Source organism: Camelus ferus, chromosome 33 (assembly GCF_009834535.1).
Source record: "Camelus ferus isolate YT-003-E chromosome 33, BCGSAC_Cfer_1.0, whole genome shotgun sequence".
Taxonomy (NCBI): domain Eukaryota; kingdom Metazoa; phylum Chordata; class Mammalia; order Artiodactyla; family Camelidae; genus Camelus; species Camelus ferus.
This window is the reverse complement of record NC_045728.1, coordinates 21,150,376-21,173,868: the sequence shown is the minus strand read 5'-3', so window position 1 is coordinate 21,173,868 and position 23,493 is coordinate 21,150,376. Positions and strand designations below refer to the sequence as shown.

General features: G+C 62.2%; 2 protein-coding genes across 2 annotated transcripts; both read right to left on the bottom strand.

Annotated features, from left to right (window-relative positions):
- Nucleotides 1-387: 387 nt before the first annotated feature.
- Nucleotides 388-2,097, bottom strand: LOC116661189 (collagen alpha-2(VIII) chain-like). The gene is made up of 2 exons (XM_032472641.1): nt 922-2,097; nt 388-760 (listed from the first exon to the last, which is right to left on the bottom strand). The coding sequence occupies exons 1-2, from the start codon at nt 1,259-1,261 to the stop codon at nt 438-440; spliced, it is 663 nt and encodes a 220-aa protein (XP_032328532.1). The 5' UTR covers nt 1,262-2,097; the 3' UTR covers nt 388-437.
- A 13,595-nt stretch (nt 2,098-15,692) lies between these two features.
- LOC116661099 (tensin-3-like) lies at nt 15,693-21,531 on the bottom strand. Its single transcript, XM_032472327.1, is given in 4 exon segments — nt 15,693-17,603; nt 17,605-18,621; nt 19,289-19,526; nt 21,329-21,531. Coding segments are annotated over 4 exon segments (2,163 nt in total). The 3' UTR covers nt 15,693-16,898.
- Between the last annotated feature and the right edge of the window lie 1,962 nt (nt 21,532-23,493).

Genomic DNA, 23,493 nt, shown 5'->3' with positions numbered 1-23,493 from the left:
TGGCATTAAAGTGACGGGAGATGTCTGGAGAGACATTATCTTCCCTTCAGCCATGGATAAGTTAAGTCTCCCACACCTGGAAGGCACTGCTCGCAGGACGTTCAGGCTGGAGAGGCGAGCGGGCAGCAGGAGCACCAGCCCAGGCTTGCTGCACTGAGCACGACTGCCCCCTCCCCCGGAATTGCCCCTCCTCAGGAATCGCCCCCCCCCCCCCCCGTCCTTCCAGCTGAGACACGCACACAGGCCGAGTCACTCTGGCCAGGCCCGTGCCTACCCGCCCGCTGCGGCAGCCTGGGCCACAAGCCGCCAGGCTTACCTGGAGATTGCAGAGGTGAGCCTCTGGGAGCCCTGGTGACAACCGGGTGGGTTACCTCGCTGACTGTGTGTTCTGCTTTAAAGTCTTGGGGTCTGAAACCCTCCAACAGGCAAGGCGAGGCTCATTCAGAAGCCCCCACTTTGACCCCCAGGCCGGCTTTCGGCGCTGAGTGAAGCAATGCTCTCCCAGGAAGGTGAAGGAGCACCTGGGCCCTGAGTCCTCCCGGGGCAGCCGGCGACCCCTCTGGGCCGGGGAGGAACCGGGCAGGCCGAGGAATGATCCGAGCCGGGAAGCAGCCGGCTCCAGACCGCACATCTGTAAGCAGGCTTCCCTCTGCCCCGGGAGCCCTGGCCGCTGAGACAAAGCAGAGCTTTCTTCTGGAAGGAGGCGCCTCCAGACTGCAGGGCCGGGCATCCTGTCCCACAGCCGTGGGACCCGGGGACACTGGGAAGAGCAGGCCCCTCAGCAGCTGGGTCCCCCATCGGGCCCTGCGCCCGCATCCCAGCCCCTCCCGCTCCCCTCCGCCCCTCCCCCACCTCCGGGAGGTCAGTTCTCAGCCTCGCAGAGACATGGCCAGAGGCTGTGGGGAGGGGACCGGCGTGTACCTGGACGCCGCGGGCGCCGGGCAGTCCTAGGATAGGCCGGGAGACCGGGCAGCGGGAGGCGACCGCAGGAGGGCTGTCCCCAGAGGCGGCTCCCACCCGCCGGGGCCGGGCGACTCTGGTTCCGGTGTCCCGGGGGAGTCGGGGCGGGTCGCGGGGCGGCCACCTCCGAGGAGGCCCATTCAGAGGGCGGCGGGAGAGCTCCTCCGAGGAAAGAATCTGGCTGTCCGGGCGGCCTGCCCAGCGAGTGCCTCCCTCCGATGGCACGGCCGGCCCCACCTGCTCCCTGCCTGGTTTGCTTCCTCTCCGTTTCTTCCCCCTTTTCCTTTTCCCTGCCTTTCATCTCTCCAGGCTCCCGGCTGAACCCTGCACCACTGGGCTCCAGCCCACGGCCAGTGCCACCCGAGCGGCCAGCGCCACCCAAGCAGCTAGCGCGAGTGTCCGTGGGGCTGGGACCCCAGGGAGACAGCCACCCCGAACGAGCCCAAGGCCCCCGTCCAGGACCTGCGCCTTGACAGAGGCAGACGCGCTTCCCTGGGATCCCAGGCTCACAGCGAAGCCTCCTGCCCTGTCCCCTTCCCTGGGACCAGGGCACCGCCTCTCATCGCCCGGGCACCAGCCCCAGGCCTTCACTCCATCCCCTGCCCAGGGCAGCCTGGGGTGAGCGCTTTCCTCAAACCCCGCAGGGCTTCCTCCCGCAGCAGTGGCTCCCATACCCTCCTGCTGGCTGACTCTCTTTTCCAACCAATCAGCCGGCTTCACCTGGCCGGTGGCTTAGCTCAAACACACTAGATCCCTTTCTTCCCTCTGCTCTGCTCAAGTTCTTCCCTCTACATGGAAGACCTGCCCCATCCCCGACCCTAAGCAATCCAGCGAGCTCCTATATACTCGTCAAAGCCCATTTCAAATGACCCTACACTTGGGACACTGTCCCCCCTCACTCAGGTAAGTCCATGCTCCGTCCCTCATGGCCTCAGATCTGACCGTAAGAAGTCCGTTCAGCAGAGCAGAAGGGACTTGTCCTGGGTGTGGCCTCTGACATCGAAGTCCCGGGTGGTAGGCAGTGTACCACGAGGTCTACATCCACCTAGTGCAGCACAGAGTGGGTGCTCACCCCTCGCCTCTCCTGCATCACGGGCCAGGCACAGTCCCACTCGTCCGCCAAATCCTAGTGCGGACACCACATTCCCTGAAGTCCTCCCTGGAAGAGGGACCCATGACCCTCCTGGGAGGCCGGGGGGCCAGGACTCGCCCCGCCTCCAGGGCTGCACGGAGGCACCGGGCATGGTGCACGTGGCGGGCTTCCAGGACACCTTCTAGCCATGCCGTGCAGAGTCACCCCTGCCCAGCCCTGCCGTGACCCTCTGACCCACTCACCAAGCCAGTGGAAGCTCACAGGCACTCACCTCTCACAGGATGGACGCCTGGCCCACCTCCCCAAGTTCGAGGCCAGGAAGACCCCAAGGACCCTCCACCCCGAGGGCCACGCAGGGCACTTCCTCTGGGTTGTTTATGGCCTGCAGGGTCTGCAGGAAATGCCCGGCCACAGCCCAGGGCAGGCCCAGCCGGCGGACGGACGGGCTTTTCCCATGGCCCATGGCTCCCCGAACAGAGAGGAAGGCGGCCGTCCAGCAGGGCATCCAGGCCCAGGAAGGGCTGAGATGGACAGCACTCCCCAGGGTGGGTCCTTCCCCTGGTGCGGGTGGGGCAGCCCACGGGGTGGGCAGAGGGGACAACCAGGCCCGCTTTCTGAGATGCCACCTCTGTGCTGTGTCCAGCCTCTCTGTGACCAGGGCAGCTCTGGTGCGGATGCTTGCAGACTGGCCTGCCCTTCCTCCTTGTCCCCTCTGCTTGGCAGGGTGGGAGCAGCGGGGACTCGGCTGATGGTGCGGGCGTGCTCCAGGCGGAAGCAACTCCCATGAAAGGTCACATTCAGAAAACTCGTCCCTAAAACCGTGCTGCCCCCAGGAAGCATCCAGGACCTGGGTCAGAGGGAGGTGGGCGCCCACTCACCCCTTGTGCAGTCACCACCCAGTGCAGACACAGTGTCCCATCGGCAACGCCGACCCTCCCGCCCACGTCCGCAGCCACCGTGCGCCGGGCTCCCTGAAGGAACAGAGTCTCCCTCCCACTCACTCACAGGTGCTCACGCCTTAAAAACAACACAGACTTTCACCCAGAACCTCTTGGACGCTGGATGCCGAGAACGTAAGGGTGAGTGAGGAGCAGACGGAGGACAGTTTGGAAGTTAAAGGGGGGAGAGACGGAAACCCCATGCAGGCCTCTGCCTCCTGCAGGCTCGTCCCCGCCAGCCCGCCCTCCCAGTGCCCCTGAGAACAGGAGGGCCATCGGGGACAGCTTGCCACCCCTCCACCCCGACAGGCAGGGCTGGGCACCCCTCCTGACCCACTGCACACCGCAGCCACACCGGTGGTGACGTGAGACCGTGACACGCGGCAGGGGTGGGGGGGGCAACAACCACGGGGCGGGGGGGCCAATCTCTGGGAACCCCACCCCTTCCCCAAGGAGCTGGAATAACCCTCCTGCCTGTTAGCACATGAAGTTATGGGGGCACCTCGGGGCTCATCTCAGTTTCCTGGACAACCCCGTGCTGCGGGGCCACTTCTGGCCTCTCCAGACAGCCTGTATTCTGTCTGTGGGGTGCGTCCCCCTGAATAAATCTACCTTCACTCCACTGCTCTTGAATTCTTTCCTGCACGGAGCCAGGGACCCTCACATGATGGGGCACATCCCCGGGGCTCCGCCCAGCCCTGGGACCTGGCCGTGCCCCGCCCCATGCACCCACAACCCCAGCCCCAAGTAAACCTCTCCCCGCACCACTGACTGGCGTCCGGCTCTGTTTCTCCCTGACCTCATCGGCTGGCTGGCTGGGGGACAACCCGACACGTCTGGATTACGCCAAGCCAGCACCCGGTTCAGTCCGATGTGCGAAGACACACTAGTCAGAAGTCAGAGCCCAGCTGAGACCATAACATCAGAACCAGGCAAACTGGGAACAGCCACGGAGCCCCGAGTCAGGTCAGCTGCTCGAACCACCCTCATCTCCCCCAAGTGCAGCCCCGTCCTCCCCTCTTTCCAGAAACCACTGCGGCCCGAGCACTCCACCCGCCTGGCACTGCTCTGCACACAGCAGCCGGACCAGCGTGTCTCTGGTGGACCCGGTTGTGGCGGCGTGGCACCCACTGACTTGGCCCAAACCCACTAACTGGGTTCCAGCGAGCTGCCCATCGTGGGGGACGGGGGACGGGGCTGTGTGGAGACGGAGACGCCATCCCTTTGTGTCTGAGTTATTGAAACAGAAGAACACGCACGAGGCTACACACGGCAGCGTGGGCACCTCTCCACCTTCCTTGCATTCGACGTTCAGAGGCGCCAACACAGCACACGCTTCTCCACACCCTCCACGCACTCATGCTTGCTAAGGAGCTGGTCTCTGCGTGTGCACACCGGGCCACATGGGAAACTCTGCAGGACAGACGGCCCTTCTGTTAAACGACCTGGGATCTGGGTTCCTCAGGAGGGAGGGGCAGTGGAGCGGCCATCGTCCCCAGGACAAGAAGTGGGATTAAAGACACAGTCAGCCTCCCACCTTCCCAGAGGTGCACCTGAGGGACCCCCTCCCCGCTTCCCGGGGCAGAAAGCAGTGACATGGAGAACCCACGATGACTGAGGAGAGCGATTTTTAAATGGGAACACGGCTTGAGCCGCAGCCCCTCCACCACCTGACTATGGACTCTCCAGGCAAGTGGCGTCTACCCGGGAGGCGGAGCTGAGTAGCCCAACCAGCACGCATCCACGCTCCCTCCGTGGGGTGGGCGCAGGGGCGTGGAAGGTGCCCAGGAGGGAGCAGACCCACCCCTGTGCTGGGGGACCCAGGATGGGGACCACACCCAGGACGTAGGAGCCAGGACAGGGCCCCGGAGGCGGCAGAGGTCCAACGCCCCAGCAGACCCCAGCTCACACCTGCACCCCTCCACCCCATGGCCAGTGCTGCCCTCGCCGTCCAGGCTGCTGCGGTGCGACCCAGGCACATGGCGGTGCTCCTGCATGAGAGGACGCCCAGGGCAGAAGAGAGCGGGGTCTTAACCTGAGCTCCTCTGTACAGGCTGCTGCCACCCATCGGGGGCCCCGGGGGGCTGAATGAAGGGTAACGGGGGGTCGTCACTGCGGAAGAAAGCAGAGTGAGGCACCGTCCGTCCCCGAGTCCTCCCTGAGGGGCCATCGTGCAGGCGGCCAGCTCTGCTCCCTCCTTACCGTACGGCATCTCCGGAGACATGGGGAACGCAGGCGTGGGGGGCAGGGTCTCACTGCCACTGCAAGTGGGCGAGAAGACCCTGCCATCGACCCCATCCAGGTCCTGGGGGTACGCGGGGATTGCCGTCTGTAAGTGGCACGGGGTGGGGGTCAGGTGAGCCAGCCCTGGTCTGAGCGCGGGCCCAGGAGGTAGGGGTGGAAACCCAGGAAGTGCAGTGGCCATAAAGGTGGGGGAGCGTCGGGTGCTCCGGCCGGTGACAGCCACGCGGTGAGTGGAGCTGGTGGGGAGTCTGTGTGGGGGTGAGCGCCCGGGGAACGAAGCAGGTGAGTGACCTTCGCCCGCAGTGTGTCCCCAGGCAGGTACGCACACGGCGCACTGAACCCACAGCTCAGGGAAGAGGCTGCCTGGACCCGTTTCCTCTATGGGCCCTGGCTCGGTGCCTGGGTTAACATTAACGGTGATGTTCTCCTCCCCGTCTGCTCTGGGCCCCAGCGCTCCCGCCTGGACAGCACGTGAAACCTGACTTGAAAGGGTTCCTGGTCTGGGGGCTTGCCGACCCGTCTTACTTCGATTCTGGTTAAAAGCCTGAACCATGCCTCCCGGAAGATGCTCTGATGTTCCCGGGGGGTGGGGCGGGCGTCCCACGTCCACACTGACCCACACGTTCTCCCTGCCCCCCTCCCGGGGACCCCGAGGGGCCTTGGGTGGGGACTTGGGCCCCCCTGCGGGGACCTGGAGGAAGTCTGTTTGCGGCTGGTGGCTGCTGTCCGCCCGCGGAGTTCTGGGCCCTCATCCCTCCCATGGGTCAGAACACAGAGGTCCGATGACCGGAGCGAGGCGCACACCCAGGGCCCGCTCGGGACAGCGACCGCGTACCTGTGCTCTGCACCCACACCCTGCCTCGGGCCAGGCCCCGGGCACGCTGTGGCTACCTCCTTGGCGCTGGCTGGAGAGAGAAAGGGCACCAGGCTTGGGGCCTGTTCCGTGCTGGTGGGCTTCCCCCAGCCGCACTCGGACTTGGAGAAGGCTGGGGGCCCCCCGGTTTCATTGTCATACTGCCCAACGCTCAGCTTCTGGAACCTTCCGCTCGGGGGCTCGTCACCTGCAGGGAGGGAAACACGTGGGCTGCAGGCGCGTTCCGTGCGGGGCAGACCGCCAGCCCGTCACTGCGACCGACTTTAAACCTCTCAGAGACACTCGATTCATCATTTTTTCTTTTTCTGGTTCCAGAGCACCTTCCTTGCCCGACAGGAAACCCCAGCCCCCTCCCACGGCCCCAGCAACCACTAACCCACTTTCCGTCTTGACGGGTTTGCCTGTTTGGACATTTCATTGACGGGGAACCCCGGGGCTCCGGCCGCTCTCCCCCGGCATGACCGGTTACCACCCGCTGTCAGTCTCTCCCACCGCCGGTTCCACCAGGACCTGTGTCCAGCGGGCTCCCCAGAACCGAGAGTCGGCCGGGCACCCAGCGGGGGCTCAGGAAGCACGGGGTGGGGGAACCCGGGGCCCTGGACTGAGCCCGCTTCCCACCCCCCAGAGTCAGCAAGAAGGACTCTCCGTGGTGATCGAGCTTGGAAGGGCCCCGGCGGCCGCAGGCACAGGGACTCACAGTCTGAGACCCCTGCCCGAGCTCAGCGCCTCCTCCTGCAGCACCTGCAGGGACCTCTGAGGCCAGAGGGCCTGCGTGCCACTTCAGGACCACCACGGAGGGAACAGCCACTTTGACCAGACACAGACGTCTTTTTCTTGGGTCACGAACGTGTACACATTTCCACCTGCCTACACGGTCGGTCGCCTTCTTTACATGTTGTACTGCGTCTTTTAGAAACATTTTACCCCTTCTCGTTTTTACAGAGAGGGCGTGGGAGGGGGGTGCGGGGCCCCGGAGGGAGGCTGGCCCCCACCCCGGCACAGGCAGGGCCCAGGCACCATTCCCAGGGCAGGACAGGTGCATGGTGGGGGCCCAGCGCTTTTGGAAGGTGGATCGGGGTGGAAACGCCCGTGGGTGTCAGTCAGTGATGGGCAGGAGGACCCTGCGAGCCTGGCCACCCCAGGAGGGGATGACTGATGCCCCCCAAGGCTGTCGGGTCACAGCACGCGAAGCACGTCACCCAGGGAGACATCCAAAGGCGCTGCTCTGAAATGGTGTGCAGCGGGGCGGCCCTTGACCTGCCTCCTGCGGCCCATCAGAGCTGAGAAATGCAGAGGCCTTCCCGGAAGGGACAGGGGGACCAGGAGATGGCCTCTGTCCGACAGGCAGGGCAGAAACGGTGTCCTGTGGACGTGGCCCACTGCGGCCACGCCAGCGCGCTGGGAGCAGGGTGTGGGTGCTCCCCAGGGGTCTGCTGCTGGCCTGCGGAGGACAACCTGCACCCTGACCTCCACGTGATGTGACCTCAGCCCTGACCTTTGAGCCAGAGGGCTTCAGGAACCGAGGCCCCGTCCAGCGTGCAGTCCTGTGTATGAGACCAGCCTCAAGGATGCACTCAAAGGCACCGCTGTGAAAACACGTCCGGGTGGGACCAGGGCCCACGAGGAAACACGCAGAGCCGAGCAGGCAGTCTCAGGAGCCGTCCGTCCCTGCAGCTGGTGCGGAGCTGTGGGTGGCCCCGCTCCTGGGCTTCCTCCAGGCCCTGGAAACATCCCCTGGGAGGCAGGACACACCTCCACAGCCAGGCGGTGCTGTGGGCACATCAGTGATTAAGCACACGTGTGGCCGCATCACCGTGCCGCGTGCCAGAAACTGACACGGCGTTGTGCACTGACCGCACTTCAATAAAGAATGTAATAAACACAAAAATACAACAAAAAAGGAATGATCTATGTGGATCATGGAGTAGGGGGGACCCCTGGCTGAGATCGGGGACCCCTCCTTCTGCACATGTGCCAGCACGGCCATGGACGCCCCCTCCACCTCTCACGTCCTTCACCCCTCGTGAACTTTGGGTAACGACGTCTGAGTCCTCCCAGCTTTGGAACCACCCCCAGCAGGCAGAAGTGCCCCATCCCCGGGCAGCGGCCAGGCTCCAGGTGGCCAGGACACAGACGAACACAGACAGGCTCCCGGCGACGCTCAGGCCGCCTGGCTGCGCACGGGAATCACATTCGCGGTCTGGACCCTCGGGCCGACCCTGCCCTGTGAAGTCACAGCCTGCAGAGTGAGGCCAGGAGGCTGGAGTCTTCGTAAAATTCCCCAGCGTTTCCAAACACACAAACCAGCGGGAGGACCAGGGCCAGTCTCCAGCATAGAGTCACACACGGGGGAGCGTTTAAAATCACTCTGACACCAAGCAGGATCCAGGCCAATTCACCCCAACCTCCTGGGGGAAGCCCGCGGGCATGTGCAAAGCTCCTGCGACTGACACACTCCCAGGTGGCAGTGCCAAGCGGGCGGACGCACGACCTTCGCCTCCACCTGGGTGGCTGCCAGGGGCAGCATCTTCGCACGGGGGCCTGCCCACGGGTTCTGGAAACTCCCTCGCATTCCTGGGAGCAAAAGCCACCACCAGGGATGCACGCAGACAGCCTGCCCCCGAGTTAGCTCCAGGTTCCCCATTCGGATAAACGTGCTTCCTCTGCAGAATGAGTGTCAATGGGAGAAGGGCAGAGCGACAAGGAGACGCCCAAACGCGCTTCCAGACTGATTCAAACGGCTCTGCTCTCCCTGACGCGGAAATGCAGACGGACTCCCCCACAGGGAGTGTTCCCAGGGAGCGGGGACATCTGTCAGTTAGTCCCCATCCGACCCCAGGGCCTCAGGGGATGTGGGAACCAGGCCAGCAGGCTCTGCAGATCTGTGCCCAGAGGCCCGGGGAGGGCAGCTGCCTTGAGGACTGTGGGACTGGAAGTCCTCCACACCGGGTAACGCAGAAGAGCTGGGCAGGAGGGAGCCTCTCCTCTAAAGACGTTTTTTAATGGAAATGATCATGTCCAGAAAGCTAGGAGGCGCACCCTTGCACTGCGAGGAGCGCAGGAGACCGTGTCCTGCGCAGGCGTGCCTGTGACTCACGGCACAGACCCCATGGGACTGCTGCCCTCAGGGCGCCAGTGGCAGAGGCTGGCGCCTACTTTCCACTCCTTTCTGCTTCTTTGAGTCTCTTCCTTTTCTGTCATTACCTGCCCACTCCGCCCCCGCCCCAGAGCTCTGGATCTCACCGGCCGCCTCCGCAAACATTTGAGGAAGCACGATGTTTCCACCACACACCTCAGGACGGTCACAAGGACTGTCCACTTGTGGGGCCTCCTTCCACAGAAGGTGAGCCAGGAAGGTGCAGCCCCAGGCACGCACGGCTGATGGCAGTGAGGAGGAATGGCACAGGACTTCGGGTCCCGGGCCATCTTCCCATCATCTCCTCCCTGTCCTGACCCAGGGGGCTCACCACCACCCACACAGGGATGAGGCAAATTCCACGTCTCGCCTGTGAAGGCCCATCGTGCATCGGGGGTCACATCCGTGCAGACCAGCTCGTGTCCACCACGCCGAGATAGAGCTTCCAGAAACACGCCCCCGACACCGGACGCCCGGGGTCTCCAAAGAGGGCTTGCCAGCACCTGAGGAGGCATCTCCTCAGCACGTCAATGAAAGAGCCACCGGGGGAGGGGGTTATAGCTCAGGGGTAGAGCGTGAGCTTAGCAGGCACGGGGTCCTGGTTCAATCCCCAGCAGAAAAGAACTGTTAAAGAAAAAGGAAAGAAGGAATTGCCACGTGGCCCGGCAGCCCCACTCCCGTGTGTGTGCCCCAGGGAACTGAGAAGAGGTGATGGAACGAACACTTGTGCACGAACGTTCACACGGCCCTGCTCACAAACACTGGAGGTCCCCACCCATGGACGGAGCACAGCACAGTGCAGCCATGCAGAGGAACGCCACTCAGCCCTGAGCACAGCGGGTATGAGCCCGACAAATGTTAGTTATGCCTGCATTGACACGGAACACCCCGAAGAGGCCGATCCACGGAGACAGAAGGCAGACCGGGGGCGGTGGGATCTGGGGAAGTGTGGAGCGGGGCCGACTGCAGTGGGTGCAGACTCCTCCTGAAATGACAGAAATGTCCTGGACCCAGAGAGTGGGGACAGCTACGCAACACGGAAGGCACATGATGTCACGATACTGTGCACTTGAAAACGGTGAAAATGGTCAATTTTATGTCACGTGTATTTTTCTGTAGTGAGAATGTGAGGGTGGTCCACAGATCTCTGATGGCTGCGTGTGTGAGCAGCTTACGGGAGCCACAACCTTGGTTTCACGATGGTGAAGACGGTGCCAGGAGACAGAAGTTCTAAAAGCAGGACCGCGGGCCCGGGAGGGTTCAGAACCAGAGCTGCAGGCCAGCCCAGCATCCAGGGACGTGGGAACACGCCTGTCAAGGTGACCTCGTGGGGCCCCGAAACCCCTGTGTGTGGAGCGAGGGTCGTCGGGGGCAAAAGGAACTGAGTCACTTACCCCAAATTCAAAGGGCGCTTCTGCAGAAAAACAGAAAGCAGCTCCAACAAGAGCTACCCTACTTCCCACCGTGAAGGATGTTCCCACCCGGAGCGCGGAGCTTCCACGTGCCTGCGGGCACCCGACTCGCGGCCCCTGCTCACAGTCCTGAAGAATCCGTCTGAAGCCACATGGGGCGCCCAGCGTCCTAACCCCAGGAAGGAGTGTCTTTTTAGATCTCACGGCACAAGCACACCCCACCCGCCCCTTCATCTCAGGCAATGAGAGCTCAGCTGGAGAAACTCCAGTTTCGTCTGCGGCCGCGAACAGAGGGAAGAGTCCTTCACAGGAACACAACCGACCCCCTGGCCCTGGTCGCTGGCCCTCAGCCCGCAACCTCCCCCATCCTGGGTCCCTGGTGGGCCTGGCAGGAGCAGCCCCCCCGTATTCCCGGGGCTCCCTGCTCTGCAGGAGCTCCTGATGGGGGCGGGGACAGCGGTGTCTGGGAGGAGCTGGGACCCCTGGGCACAAGGGGAAGAGACGGGTCGGGAGGCATCTCAGAGAGAACGTGACCCTGGGATGACCCTGGGGACTTGCTCAGCTCTTAAAACGGCAAGAATGAGCCCAAACCCAGGCTTCATGAGGCCTGAGAGCCTGACATCTCAAGACAGGTCTGTCTGTGGCCAGGCCCCCTCGCGGTCTGAAACCCACCAAGAGGACCGAACCGTGGCTCCAGGGGGTGAGCGCTTGCTGTCTCCCGGGTGACCAGGGGCGTGACCTCCACCCTCTTGTCCCTGAGACCGCCTGCCGCTGCCAACGTTGGGCCTCTGCCGGGCGGGACACAGAGCTGCCGCGCGGGGACACCGGGCCGGCCCGCCCCCGGGACCCAGGAGCAGCCCCATCTGCAGCTGGTCGCCTGGACTTGGAAGGGCAAGGAGGACAGGCCCGAGGGTGGAGAGGTGAGGCCGGAGCCCTCCCTCTTGGCCCCACACGTCCCCAGACCTCGGGCTCTGCCCCTGAGCTGGGACCCTCTTCCTGGATATGCCTGGGAACACACACAGGGTGGCCACGCAGGAAATGCCCCAGGCCAGGTCTGAGCCTGAGTCACCCACCCTCTCTGACCTGGCGCTTCCTGTCTGAATGGACAGGACAGCACATCCTTGGGCGCGTCTACCCAGAGGAGCCAGGAGCGCCCCGCGCACGGCGCCTCCTTGGTTCTGTGCAGCCCAGCTCCTCTGTCCTGTGCCTGGGCAGGCACGAGGCTGCTCCCCAGAGCCGCAGAGGGGGCGCAGTCTTGCGGCATCGGCCTGGGGTCCCCGGCAGGCGGGGGTCCTGCTGTTGTGGGGTCGGCCTGAGATGCCCTTTCTGAGATGCCTGCAGAGTCTGCGTCCCCGGGGAAAGGAGGTGACCCTGAGGGCAGCCGTTCCATCTCCTGACTGGGTCAGGGGCCTGTCCGGGCACCTGGCCCCCCAGCCCTGGGACACCTGTGCACTCCCCACACCTCGGCTCTGCCCGCGTCTGCACAGCCCGGGTCAGCCGTCCTCCAGGAAAAGTCCATGCTTCCTGCTCCCCAGTGCCCCTGGCTCTCTGCCCCGCCCACCACCTGGGGCTCGTGAGTGCCGCCTCCCCGCCACACACCCCCGGAGACCCACACGGTGGGAACCCACGGCTGAGGTCCTCACTTTCCACACTGGATCCCTGTCGTGGGGCACGTGTAGCTTTATGTAATTTAAACTGATGGGCTCCCACTCTCAGTGGCTGAAGTCGGTACTTGTCACTGCTCTGAACTGCCTGCAGCATAAATCAGTCCTTGGACGCAGGCAAGACACCTGTGTCTGCAGAAGCCCTCGAAGGCAGCACTGGCCGTGACGTCCCAGAGTGTCTGTAAGCAGAACGCGGGGCTGCCGGGGCCCTGCGACTGTTGGCGGTGGTTGATGTAACAGAAACATGGTATTTGGACAACAGGAGGCAAGTTGTCCTTAGGTATGCGGGAAACGGAGGGCTGCCTGCCATCCATCCTTAATTGTCACAGACTTCTTCTATTTCTTGGGTATCATCCGTTGAAATCTCCCCCCATGTAGAGGATGTGATGGAAGAAACCCCTGTGGGCAGGGCGGCAGAGCAGCGGGGAGACCTGGGGTGTGGGGTGGCACCAGGTCCCAGGGCGCCCAGACCAGAGCCGGGTAGCCACGGGGGCACCGTGAGGTGCCCCCACATCTCAGCCCATTTACAAGCTCCTCCGAGGCTCTCTGAGACCAGACCCCACCTCTGCAGGGCCTCTCTCTTGTCCTGTGGGGAGACTGGCTCCCTGACCTGTCCCATGATGAATCTCGCTGAGGTCCCCATGCCAACCCAATGGAGCCACAGGGGACCCGGGAGAGTCCTCTGCATTTCCGCCAGCACCGCACCCTCTATTCACAACATCAGCACGTGCCAGGAAACAAGATGAATATGTCACTGGCACTGCCCTTGAGGGGTTATACGGCTGGTGGCAAAACATGAGACTGTGCAATAAGGACACAGCCATGGGATGCAGAGTCAGATACACAGAAGCTCAGTTTACACATGGTGAGTGTGAAGGCCAGGGTGACGCCGACAAGCTTCAGTGTAGTGCCTGGAGTAGTACAGGTGCTCAGAGCAGCAGGGCTTACCAGCACATTTACCACTAGCATCCTCATCACCATCATCACCACTATAATCACCATCATCATCACCATCAGCACCACCATCATCATCGCCATCAGCATCACGATCATCACCATCACCATCATCGTCTTGACAATCATCACCATGATCTCCACCGTCACCACCATCACCACCATCATTACCACCATCACCATCACCACCACCATCATCGCCATCACCGCCATCACCACCATCACCACCATCATCACCACCATCATCATCACCTCAGGGCATGACCTGTATGATCCTTACTAACTTTAAGACACTGGGGTCTCTGCGACGACCCCATGTCTACAGCCAGAATGAAGACACGTGTGGCAGTCAGCACCTGGGGTCAAGATGCCAGGCAGGCCAGGGAGGGTCTCATGCAGAAGAGCCAGCGTCTTGGAACTTTCCAGCCTATTTCCCATCTGTAAGCAAGACTGGAGGTGGCTCTGATCAGACACTATCCCGTCCCAAGAGGGCTGAGCCTCAGGCACACAGACACAGAACGACACCTCTGGGGGTGACAGCCACCGTCCTCGGCATGTCACGGGGCCTTTCAGACTCGCTGCGCCCTCCAACTCAGTAAGATTGGACTGAGAGCCATGTGTGGACCGGCTCAGCTGCACAGCCCTGTCTCCCCGATCTGGGGGAAGGAAACCTGCTGGGGCTGGATTGCCTTCAAAGCACAGGTTTCCAGCACCCCCAAGCCTTCTGCAATGTTCCACACCTCAAGGTCAGCAGGGCAGCTCTACAGTTTTATGACTTCCCTTGCATCAATGACTTTTTTCCTCTCCCTGGCTGATCTAGCTTTCTGCACCTGAGAGATGTAAATACCGACATTTAAGTATTAAAATCAAGTGGGTAAACAATGAGGTCCTGCTGTACGGCACAGAGAACTACACTCTATATCTTGTAATGACCTATAATAGTAGAACATGAAAAGGAATATTTATCTGTATAAATGAATCACTATTCTGTACACCAGAAATTAACACAGCATTGTAATTGGATTATACTTAAAAAATTTTTTTCAATTTAAAAATTTTAAAAATCAAACAAAAATCTCTCTGTACCTGCCAGGGAGGGAAGGACGGTCTCCTGCCCCCTCAGTTCTAATAGCTGAGAGCTACAGACGTGTGCATTCTTGGCAGGATCTCTATCAAGACAAGATGTCCCAGAAGGAGAACCAGAAGTCAGCGTGCAGGCTGTTCTGAGAGCCCCCTGCACTGTCCACGAGCTGCATCAGATGCCGTGTGAGTCCCAATGCGCTGCACCTCCCAGCTTGGCACTGCCCTCACACAGGAGCTCACTGTGGGTGGAACACTGGCTCTGGGGTGGGAGGCCAGTCCCTGAGCCATGAGCCGCCCTCGTGCTCCTACCAGAAGCTCACCTCCAAACTTCAGGAAGGTCTCTGAGGATGAGCGTCCAATTTGCTCACCTCTACTCCCCAGACACCACCAGAGCTCTAAAAGCACAGGGGAAAAAACCCAACGCATGCCCGAGATTCCTACCAGGCAAGAAATGGATTAAGAAACACTCCAATTGGATCTGCATAATTAATAACCAAACATGCTGAGTGTTACAGATCTGTTGACGTATTCAAGTCCTTTCATTTCAAAAATGACACTGAATTATTTTTATGATAAAAGGAACTGGAGAAGATCTAAAAATCAAAATAAAAATTCCAGTAATTCCAGTAGTGAGTTTATCAAGTCACTGAAGCATGGCCACCTGGAAGGGGAGGAGATGGGGACCTGGAAGGGGAGATGAGGACGTGGAAGGGGAGGAGATGAGGGACTTGGAAGGGGGGAGATGAGGACCTGGAAGGGGAGATGAGGACGTGGGAAGGGAGGAGATGAGGATGTGGAAAGGGAGGAGATGAGGACGTGGAAAGGGAGGAGATGAGGGACCTAAAAGGGGAGGAGATAAGGACCTCGAAGGGGAGATGAGGATGTGGAAGGGGAGGAGATGAGGACCTGGAAGGGGAGATGAGGACATGGGAAGGGAGGAGATGAGGACGTGGAAGGGGAGGAGATGAGAACCTGGAAGGGGAGGAGATGAGGACCTGGAAGGGGAGATGAGGACCTAGAAGAGGAGATGAGGACCTAGAAGGGGAGGAGATGAGAACCTGGAAGGGGAGGAGATGAGGGACCTGGAAGGGGGGGAGATGAGAACCTGGAAGGGGAGGAGATGAGGACCTGGAAGGGGAGATGAGGACCTAGAAGGGGAGATGAGGACGTGGAAGGGGAGGAGATGAGGGACTTCCTCAAACCCCGGGCTCTCTGCTTCACGGTCGTCATGAGGACTGACACCCATCACGGGAGAGAGAGGCCATCAGACAGTAACCGGAGCCTTGGACTTCTTTCCCCCAATACACTTGCATGCTTCCGACCTCCTCCAGGTCTCAAAGGAGGTTTCAATCGAAGGAAAAATAAGATTTCTGGTTTTAACTTTCCCAAGTGCTTTCTTTTAAGTAGGTTCAGCGAGCTGAGACAGTTTTATTCCCACTGAAGCGTGTTTTAAACTCAGAATCTCCTGAACGTACTTGACCGAGCGAGTCCACAAGGCAAACCCTCCCACCCGGGCCCGGCCGTATTCAGCTGCTGCCATCACGGCTGTGGTCAGCTCCTCCCAGGGACCCCTCCAGCTTCGCCCAGCTCTGCACACCAACACCCAGGGTCGCAGGTGCTCAGGGGGCCGGGATGTCACTCCTGATGCAGGTGCAGGATGCTGCATGCAGACCCGCGCTCCCTGGCCCACCCATCACCCGGGCACGGGACAGGGTTTCTTTTAAGAGACGAAGTGAACAGAAGTCCTTTACTCAAGTCACACAGGGCACCCTAAACAGGACCCAGGTCTGCAGAGCTGAGGTTCCCCCAGCCACCTGGACCCGGGAGGGTCTGAAATCCTCCCCGTTGGACTGCCAAGCGGGCAGGGCCCCTGGGTGCAGCCACAGGGGCCGATTCCTGTTCTCTGCCAATGACCCGTGTGACCTTGGGCAGGCCACTAACTGACACCTCCGGAGGCTCCACTGTGAGATGGGAGGTCCCTGCACCGAGGGGCCTCAGAGGACGAAGGGCCTGAGGACAGGGCAGCGCGGTCCTTCCCCATCGGTGATCCCAGCTCGGATTTCGGCCGGCACGCGGGCAGACTCGGGAGCAGGAGGCAGCCGTGGGGCCCTTCCTTCCTCACCTTTCCTGTCCTCAGATTTAGAGGCAGGGCCACCAAGGAACCAGTGATGCCCTAGGTGGGGATATACGGGCACGCTGACACTGGAGGGAGGGCCTGGCCTCACTGGGCGCCCCACACCCAGCCCTGAGGTGGCCTCTGGGTCCTCGCAGCCCCTCTCCCTCCACCTCCCCAGGCCTCAGGGCACCCACGCCTGGACCCCCGACCCGGCCCCATTCTCCGTGTGGAAGCCTCTAGACACACCTTCCCCTGTGACTTCACACCGTTCCTAGAGCCAGACGCCCCCACTCTGTCCCAGTGCCCTCTCCTCCAGGCCGCCCTGGCCACCTCTCCTGGGCCCCATGGCCTGTGTCTCCCGCCATGAAGAGCCTGTCTCAGACCCCAGTGCCTGCCCCCACATCCATGCAGCCATGCATCCAGGTCACCTTGTCCACCACAGCCACCCTGGCCTTTCCAGGCCTCCCAGCGGGACAGGAAGGCCTGGCACTGCCACTGTACCGCCACGTCCCAGGGGGGTGACAGCCTGCCAGCCCCGGCCACCATGGAGCATGGCCCCCACTGCTCTGTGGCCTGGATTCCCGCTGCACCTCTCAGCCCCGACTCTCTGGACCTGCCCCTCGGTCACCGATCCCGAGACCCTCTTCCTCTGGCTTGTAGGCTGCTGCCACAGGAACAGCCTCCCCAGTCCTGGCTCAGAGAATCTCCCACACCCAGTTGGGGCAGTTCCTCCCCTGCCCCCACAAGCCCGTGCTCCAGACGCAGTAAGGAGCTGGGCATCCTGCAAACCCAGACGCGGACCAGCACACCTCCCGTGAAACGCCAGCTCATCTTGTCTCGTGGGGCCCCTGCCAGGGCCTCCCCCAATGTCCTGCAGGTGGCCACTGGCCCGCAGTCCACCTCCCATGCCATCTGGGGGCACGGGGCCATTGGCTGGGCTGCCCGGCACGCTCATGTGGGTGGGGATGGGCTCGAAGGTGGGGTCCAGCTCCAAGATCAGCCTGTTCAGCTGCTTGATGGACTGGTCGATGTCCAGGGTTGGGGAGCCCGGGGAGGGGTCTGCACTCAGCTCCGGGACGGTGCCGTTCACGACGCTGACGTCCGGAGCCCTGGGCTTGAAGGCCGCTCTGCCGGGAGGGGGGTCTCTGCGTGTCAGGGGGATGTGGCCCGGGGCCCACGCCCCTCTGGACGGCCACTTGACTGCTGGCCCCCCGGGTCGGGGTGACCGGGACCCTGGGCTGGGTCTGCGCCGGGCTGCGGCCGCTGAGCCTGGCCTCCCCGTCGGGGGCGAAGCCATACTGGTGGGCAGCCACCATCTGCTGCTGGCGCACCCAGGTCGGCATGGAGTAGCCGCTCTGCCCGTAGGCCTGCGTCGGGGCGGGCGCGGGGGGCTTCCTGAGCACGGGCTGTGGCGGCCTGGGCTCGCGGCCCCTGAAGGCCCACTCGCGCTCGTACAGGGGGTCCCCGCCCAGGCCCAGGTCTGGGGCAGGGGCTCCATGCTGGTCCTCGCCGGCGCTGCTGCCAAACCCGTCTGACAGGAGTGAGTTCTGGCTGCTCTGGTGGCAGGTGAAGGGGCCCAGGTGGGTGGACGCGTGGCCCTCCGAGGAGGACAGCGTCCCCGTGCTGTCCACGCTGCGCAGGTCGTGGCCAGGCATCTCGTCATCCAGAATGTCCATCTCCCGGTCCTTGGGGGCAGCGTCACCGTTCACGTGCACCTGGGCCGGCACCACGTGGCGGGTCTCGCCGCACTTGCTGTGGCCATCGCTCATGTCCTGCAGGGGGCTTCCGGGGTCCTCCAGGCCAAAGCCGCTGAGCATCTGGTCCAGCTCGGCCTTCTCCTGGGGGCTCAGGCACCTCTTGGGTCCTGGGCCCGGGTGCTCCTCGGTCCTGTCGGTCCTCCCCGAGGCCATGGAGTGGCCGGAGTCACTGCTGACGGACAGGGTGTGGTCGCTGTGGTCCGGGCTGCTGGTGGTGGGGACAGCCGGGGGCCCGCCAGGGACGCTGGGGTCCGAGCTGCTCTTCTTTCTCACCTTGGCGTAAAGGCTGCCATCGATGGGGCCCTGCGTGTGCAGCACTGGTGGGGAGAAAACAAGGTGAGTCAGGGATGAAAGGCGCTCCAGGCTCTTGGAAGGGGTCTGCTCATCTGACTGAAGACGTAAATAATCTCACAGCAGACAATCCAGAACAGTCAGGGCCGGAGACTTCCCAAAGCTCTGCATACGCCCCTGCGACGTGAACGCCAAGCAGTTAGGACACTCAAATATCTCGGCCCCAGGCTCGTCTCCACCTTTTCATGCAAAGAGCACGGGGTCCCTTAGAGAGCTATGGGATTCTCCACCCTCGGCGTCACCCGACTGGAGGACTCACTATTAATGTCAACCCTCGTCTGAACGCTGAGCTCAGCTCAGCTCACAAACCCCCCGGATTCAGGAATGGACGGCGTGTGTCAGACAAGAGGGAGCTCCTGCCAACTTTGCTGAGTGCCTCCCCGGGCGCTGGGTACCAAAGTCCTAGCAAACAGAGCCTCTGAGTCGGGAGCTGCTGAAATCTAAAACGGAACTCAGTGGAAGGCCTTGGGCCTTCCTGTAAGTGCAGCATCTCTGGGCCCGGAGGTGTCATGAACACAGGGCAGGGCCTGAGAACACTGGACCAGGTCTGGAACCACAGACCTCCACGCATCGGGATGGCCGGGAAAACAGAGTCTGGCCTCTGATGGGAAACTGCGCCGCTCAGTCAGCCATCCCCCAAGCCCCAAACTGCTGCCAAAGTCCCCGGTAACTGGGAGGGAGGGCGCCCCACAGGTAGGAGGCTTACCATCAGCACCTCCCCGCCACCCTCCTCCATCCCCATTTCCCCAACCATGAAACTGCATTCCAAGCAAGGGCCTGACCCACGCCGTGTGGGCCCCGGGGGGGCGCTGAGTCCCAGCAGCCACGGGGCCTGGAACCGCTCACTCCGCAGAGGCCCAGTGTGCTGGGTGTGCTGCACCGTCAGTGGCCCCAGCTTTTTTGAAGGCGCTGAGGTGACACTTGAGCACAGAGACCTGTGGGGTCTGCAGGGTGCGGGGCCAAGGGCAGGCGCAACCCCGGGCTTCCTTCCCATTTCAACTGCACCCCAGGGAAAGCAGGGTGAGAAGTGATGCGGACAGCGGACACTGGGGTCCCGGCCGGGGTGGAATCTCAGTGACTCAGCCTAAAGCCGTGCCCGGCGGGGAGAGCTGGGCGGAGAAACGGCGCACACAGCACTGTCCATAAACCAGGCCATAGATGGGCACCTGGTGACGTGCGTGCCTCAGGGGAGCAGCTGGACTGAGCACTTGGAGCAAGCACCTGCCAGCATCACCCCTACCACCGTGAAGGTGCCACGTGGACCTGCATGTGTGTTTCCAGGTCATCACTCAGGTCGCTGTTGGGTCATGCAGGAGGGCTGGAGCTGAAGATCAGACAGCCGTCGTCACATCCTGGCTCGACCCCACCCCGCCCTGGGGCCACCACCCTGCGTCTGCCGAGCGTGGGCCCAGAGGTCACAGATCGTGAACCAGTGTCCTTCTAGCCCTGAGGAAACACCAGCTTAACCTGGCTTTGGAGAGGGACCTGCTAGGGTGGCCAGGAAAATGCAACCAGCGTGCAGCCCGGGGGCCAGGTCTCTCTCGTCTCTTCTGCTGAGTGTGAGCGGGGACGACACTCTGCTCCCTGAGAACCCCAGGCCCCCCAGAACGGAGGGTCGGACCAGCGGCAGGCCTGGGAGGGCGGGCCGCCAGAGGACAGACCACTGGTCTCACAGCTGGATGGGCAAGGGGCGGGGGTCAGTGGGAGTCTGCGATTTCTAGAAACAGATGTCATAGCACAAAGGCTGGGCGTCTACGTCCCTCTCCCTGAATTGGAATGAAAATGGACCGTCACAATGAGTTAAGAGGAGAAAAAAAAGAAGCCAAGAATGAGCTGGGTGAAAATGCCTCTGATCCGAGTTAGGGCGGTGCCCACAAGTGCAGGGTCACCAGTCTGACTGGGGCCCCAGGGCAGCCCCAGGCCGAAGACGGCAGGCCCGGGAGCACCTGCGGGAGACAGGACGGGACAGTCCCTTGGCCGGGGAGCTATGAGGAATCTCATTCTTGTTATTTGCATTAGTAGGAGAAATCTTACAATAAGAGTGAACTCAGGATAAAAACATGACGGCTTCCTGCAGTAAGCAGGGGGCTGAGCGTCCAGACCTGGGTCTCCCTGGCCCACGTGGCCGGGCGGGCACAGGCTGCCATCCCCGGGAGCTCGGGACCCAGCCAGATGCCTCCACGGACTCTTCCCAACTTCCTACCATGCACACAGATCACTGCCCGCATCAGAAAACGCCCGGTGAATGTCACATCTACAGCAAAGTGTGAACCAAACCAGGGAACCCTCGTGACAGGCCCGCCCAACCTTCCAAAGCTCTCTGTAGGAGCTCACAGGGCCCCGGGGGGGGGGCGGGGGCTGTCGGGGCCTCGTCCATGCTTTGCACCCCCAGGGAGGGGGAGTCGGACTGGGGGGTGCGAGGAGGAAAGGGCCTCCAGCATCCACTGGCCCCGCCCTGCATTCTTGGCCAAAGGAGTCCGACTGACTTTCCCGATGGACAAACGAGATGCCCGATTTCCCCAACAGCCTCGGGTGGGGGGGTCCTGTTTTGCCTTGGCTCTGCCTTCCTGGGCACGACATGAATGTTCAAGCCCCCAACTCTCCTGTTATGATGGAGAAAGATTATTTGTATCCTTCAGTGCAGTTACAAGAATGAGAGGACACGTACGAAGTCCCCAGGTCCTGGGCCCCCAGCCATAACTACTAAAAACTCCTCCCGGGGTGGATGAGGCCTGCCATGTCCCACCTGCTCTCACCGCCGCCTGGCCCACCCTGCTGCTCCCAGACCACAGCGGGCGCGCCTGCCCCAGGGCCTTTGCCCGAGCTGTGCCCTGCCTCCAGAGCGGTCCTGGCGTGCTCCCGAGCCTCCTCGGGATGGGCTCTCCTGACCTTCCTTCCCGCCCACGGGGTGTTGGTCTGTGGCACACCCTGACGTGTGACATCCCACATATGTGTCCAATGTCACCCCCACAGGAGCGTGGGCTCCGGGAGCGAAGTCCCCTTTTCACTCCCCATGGTGTCCCCGTCATTAGGGACCAGCCCTGTGCCCGGGGGCACCGAGTCACTGAGACCCTGCGCCCGGGGGCACCGAGTCACCGAGAGGCAGAACGTTCTAGCGTGTTCTCATGTGGCAAAGCCCCAGGAGCCACTATGGAAAGATGGGCAGCTGCCTCGGCGGGCAAAGGAAGCTAAAACCAGCCCACCCTTCCCGAAGGTCAACGCGCCCACGTCCCCTTCTCCCTGCTGCCCCTGGGCCTCCCCACCGGACATCAGAACAAGCTCTCCCCACGGCGGGCGGCACAGCCCCACCAGCTGCATTTCCAGGGATGCCACCGCTCCCCACCCTCCTGGCTGGTACTCAAATGCCCCGAACAAGACTGGAAAGGAGCTGAAGCCCCTCAACGCGAGGTTCCAAGATGTCGAAGGAAACGGACGCTGTGAATGTACATGCCGTGTGAGCCCAGTGTGCCCGCCAAGCAGGCAGAGGGGCCAAGGGTCTGAGGGGCATTGGGACACTCTGTGCAGCCCCCGGGGGTGTGATGGGGACCAGACAGGCCCAGGCACATGGCGGGCGCCAGCGGGCAGGGGGCACGCCCATCCCACCCGCATCCGTGTCCCCCCACTTGAACGTGGCCCACCCACCTCTAACCACACCTACAGGGCACAAGCTGGCCCACCCGGGCTGGGGTCCTGTCTTCTGAAACCCTCGCGTGAGAACTGCAGGGCGAGAGCAATGAGGCCAGAATCACAACCAGGAGCACAACTTATTCAGGGAGCCTGAGGGGGTCCGGGGGGGTACTGCAGAGCCGACTGCCAAGCCCTCCGTGTGAAACGGGACAGAAGCCCCACTCCTGCCGTGCGAAGCCCCCCAGAACTCTGGTCAGTCATTAAGGGCACCCTGGTTTACCTGATGGCGGAGTGCCCCTTATACTGTGGCCCAGCTCAGGAAAATTGATGCAGAAGGTTAACTTTCAAACCCCGTTCTGGGGTCCCTGGCAAGGCTGGGACTGGGGCCCTGCCACCACCACCCACCCCAGGGGCTTCCCTCAGGGAAAGGAGGCTCGGGGCTGCGAAGCTCTGCTCCAGCTCAGAACTCAGGGGGAGGTGGAAGCCATGGTGTGGGTGTGGGGCCAGGACGCGAATTCTGCAAAGTGGGTTTGTTCACTCCTGACCCAGGCATCCTTTCGGACATTTGAACGAGTTGTTTGAACACCATGTGTCCAGCTCAGGGGCATGTGGGGTAGTCTGAATTGATCCCCATTCTGCAAATGAGGACCCAGGTCCCCAGTCAGGGAAGTGACACGCCCAAGACCCCAGCTTCTCCACTGCAGACACAGGACGGGAGCCTTTGCCCATCTCAGCTCGGGACGGACCCCTCCCTCCACATCCCCCCTGCCCACCGCCCCCACCACCAGAGCCCCAGCCCTTCCAGGGGAGGCCTGCATGTTGTCTGGTAATGGTTTCCCTGCAGCCGGAGCCCAGTGCACCATCAAACAGCGTGACAGCTCTGGCCGCTTCTGCTGACGACCCACCAGGGAGGTTCTTGTCTGGAAAAGAACCAGTGGATGGTCCTGCCCCAGGAGGGGCTGCAGGACAGACTCCCACCCCCCACCCCGTGACTGCTGAAAGGGGGCGATCTCACCAGGAGGGAGAGAGACACACAGAAAATACAGCAAAACTAAGCAAAGACAATGGGGAAGACAGGAAAAACAAAACAATGAAAATGAAAAAAAAATCCCCATTCTAGCTGAACACAGACTGATAAATGTGCACCTGTGCTCACAGGTGTGCACCCACAGGTGTGCTCACAGGTGTGCACCCACGGGTGTGCACCCACAGGTGTGCTCACAGGGGTGTGCTCACGGGTGTGTGCCCACAGGTGTGTGAAGGGTTGCATCTCAGCTCCACCTC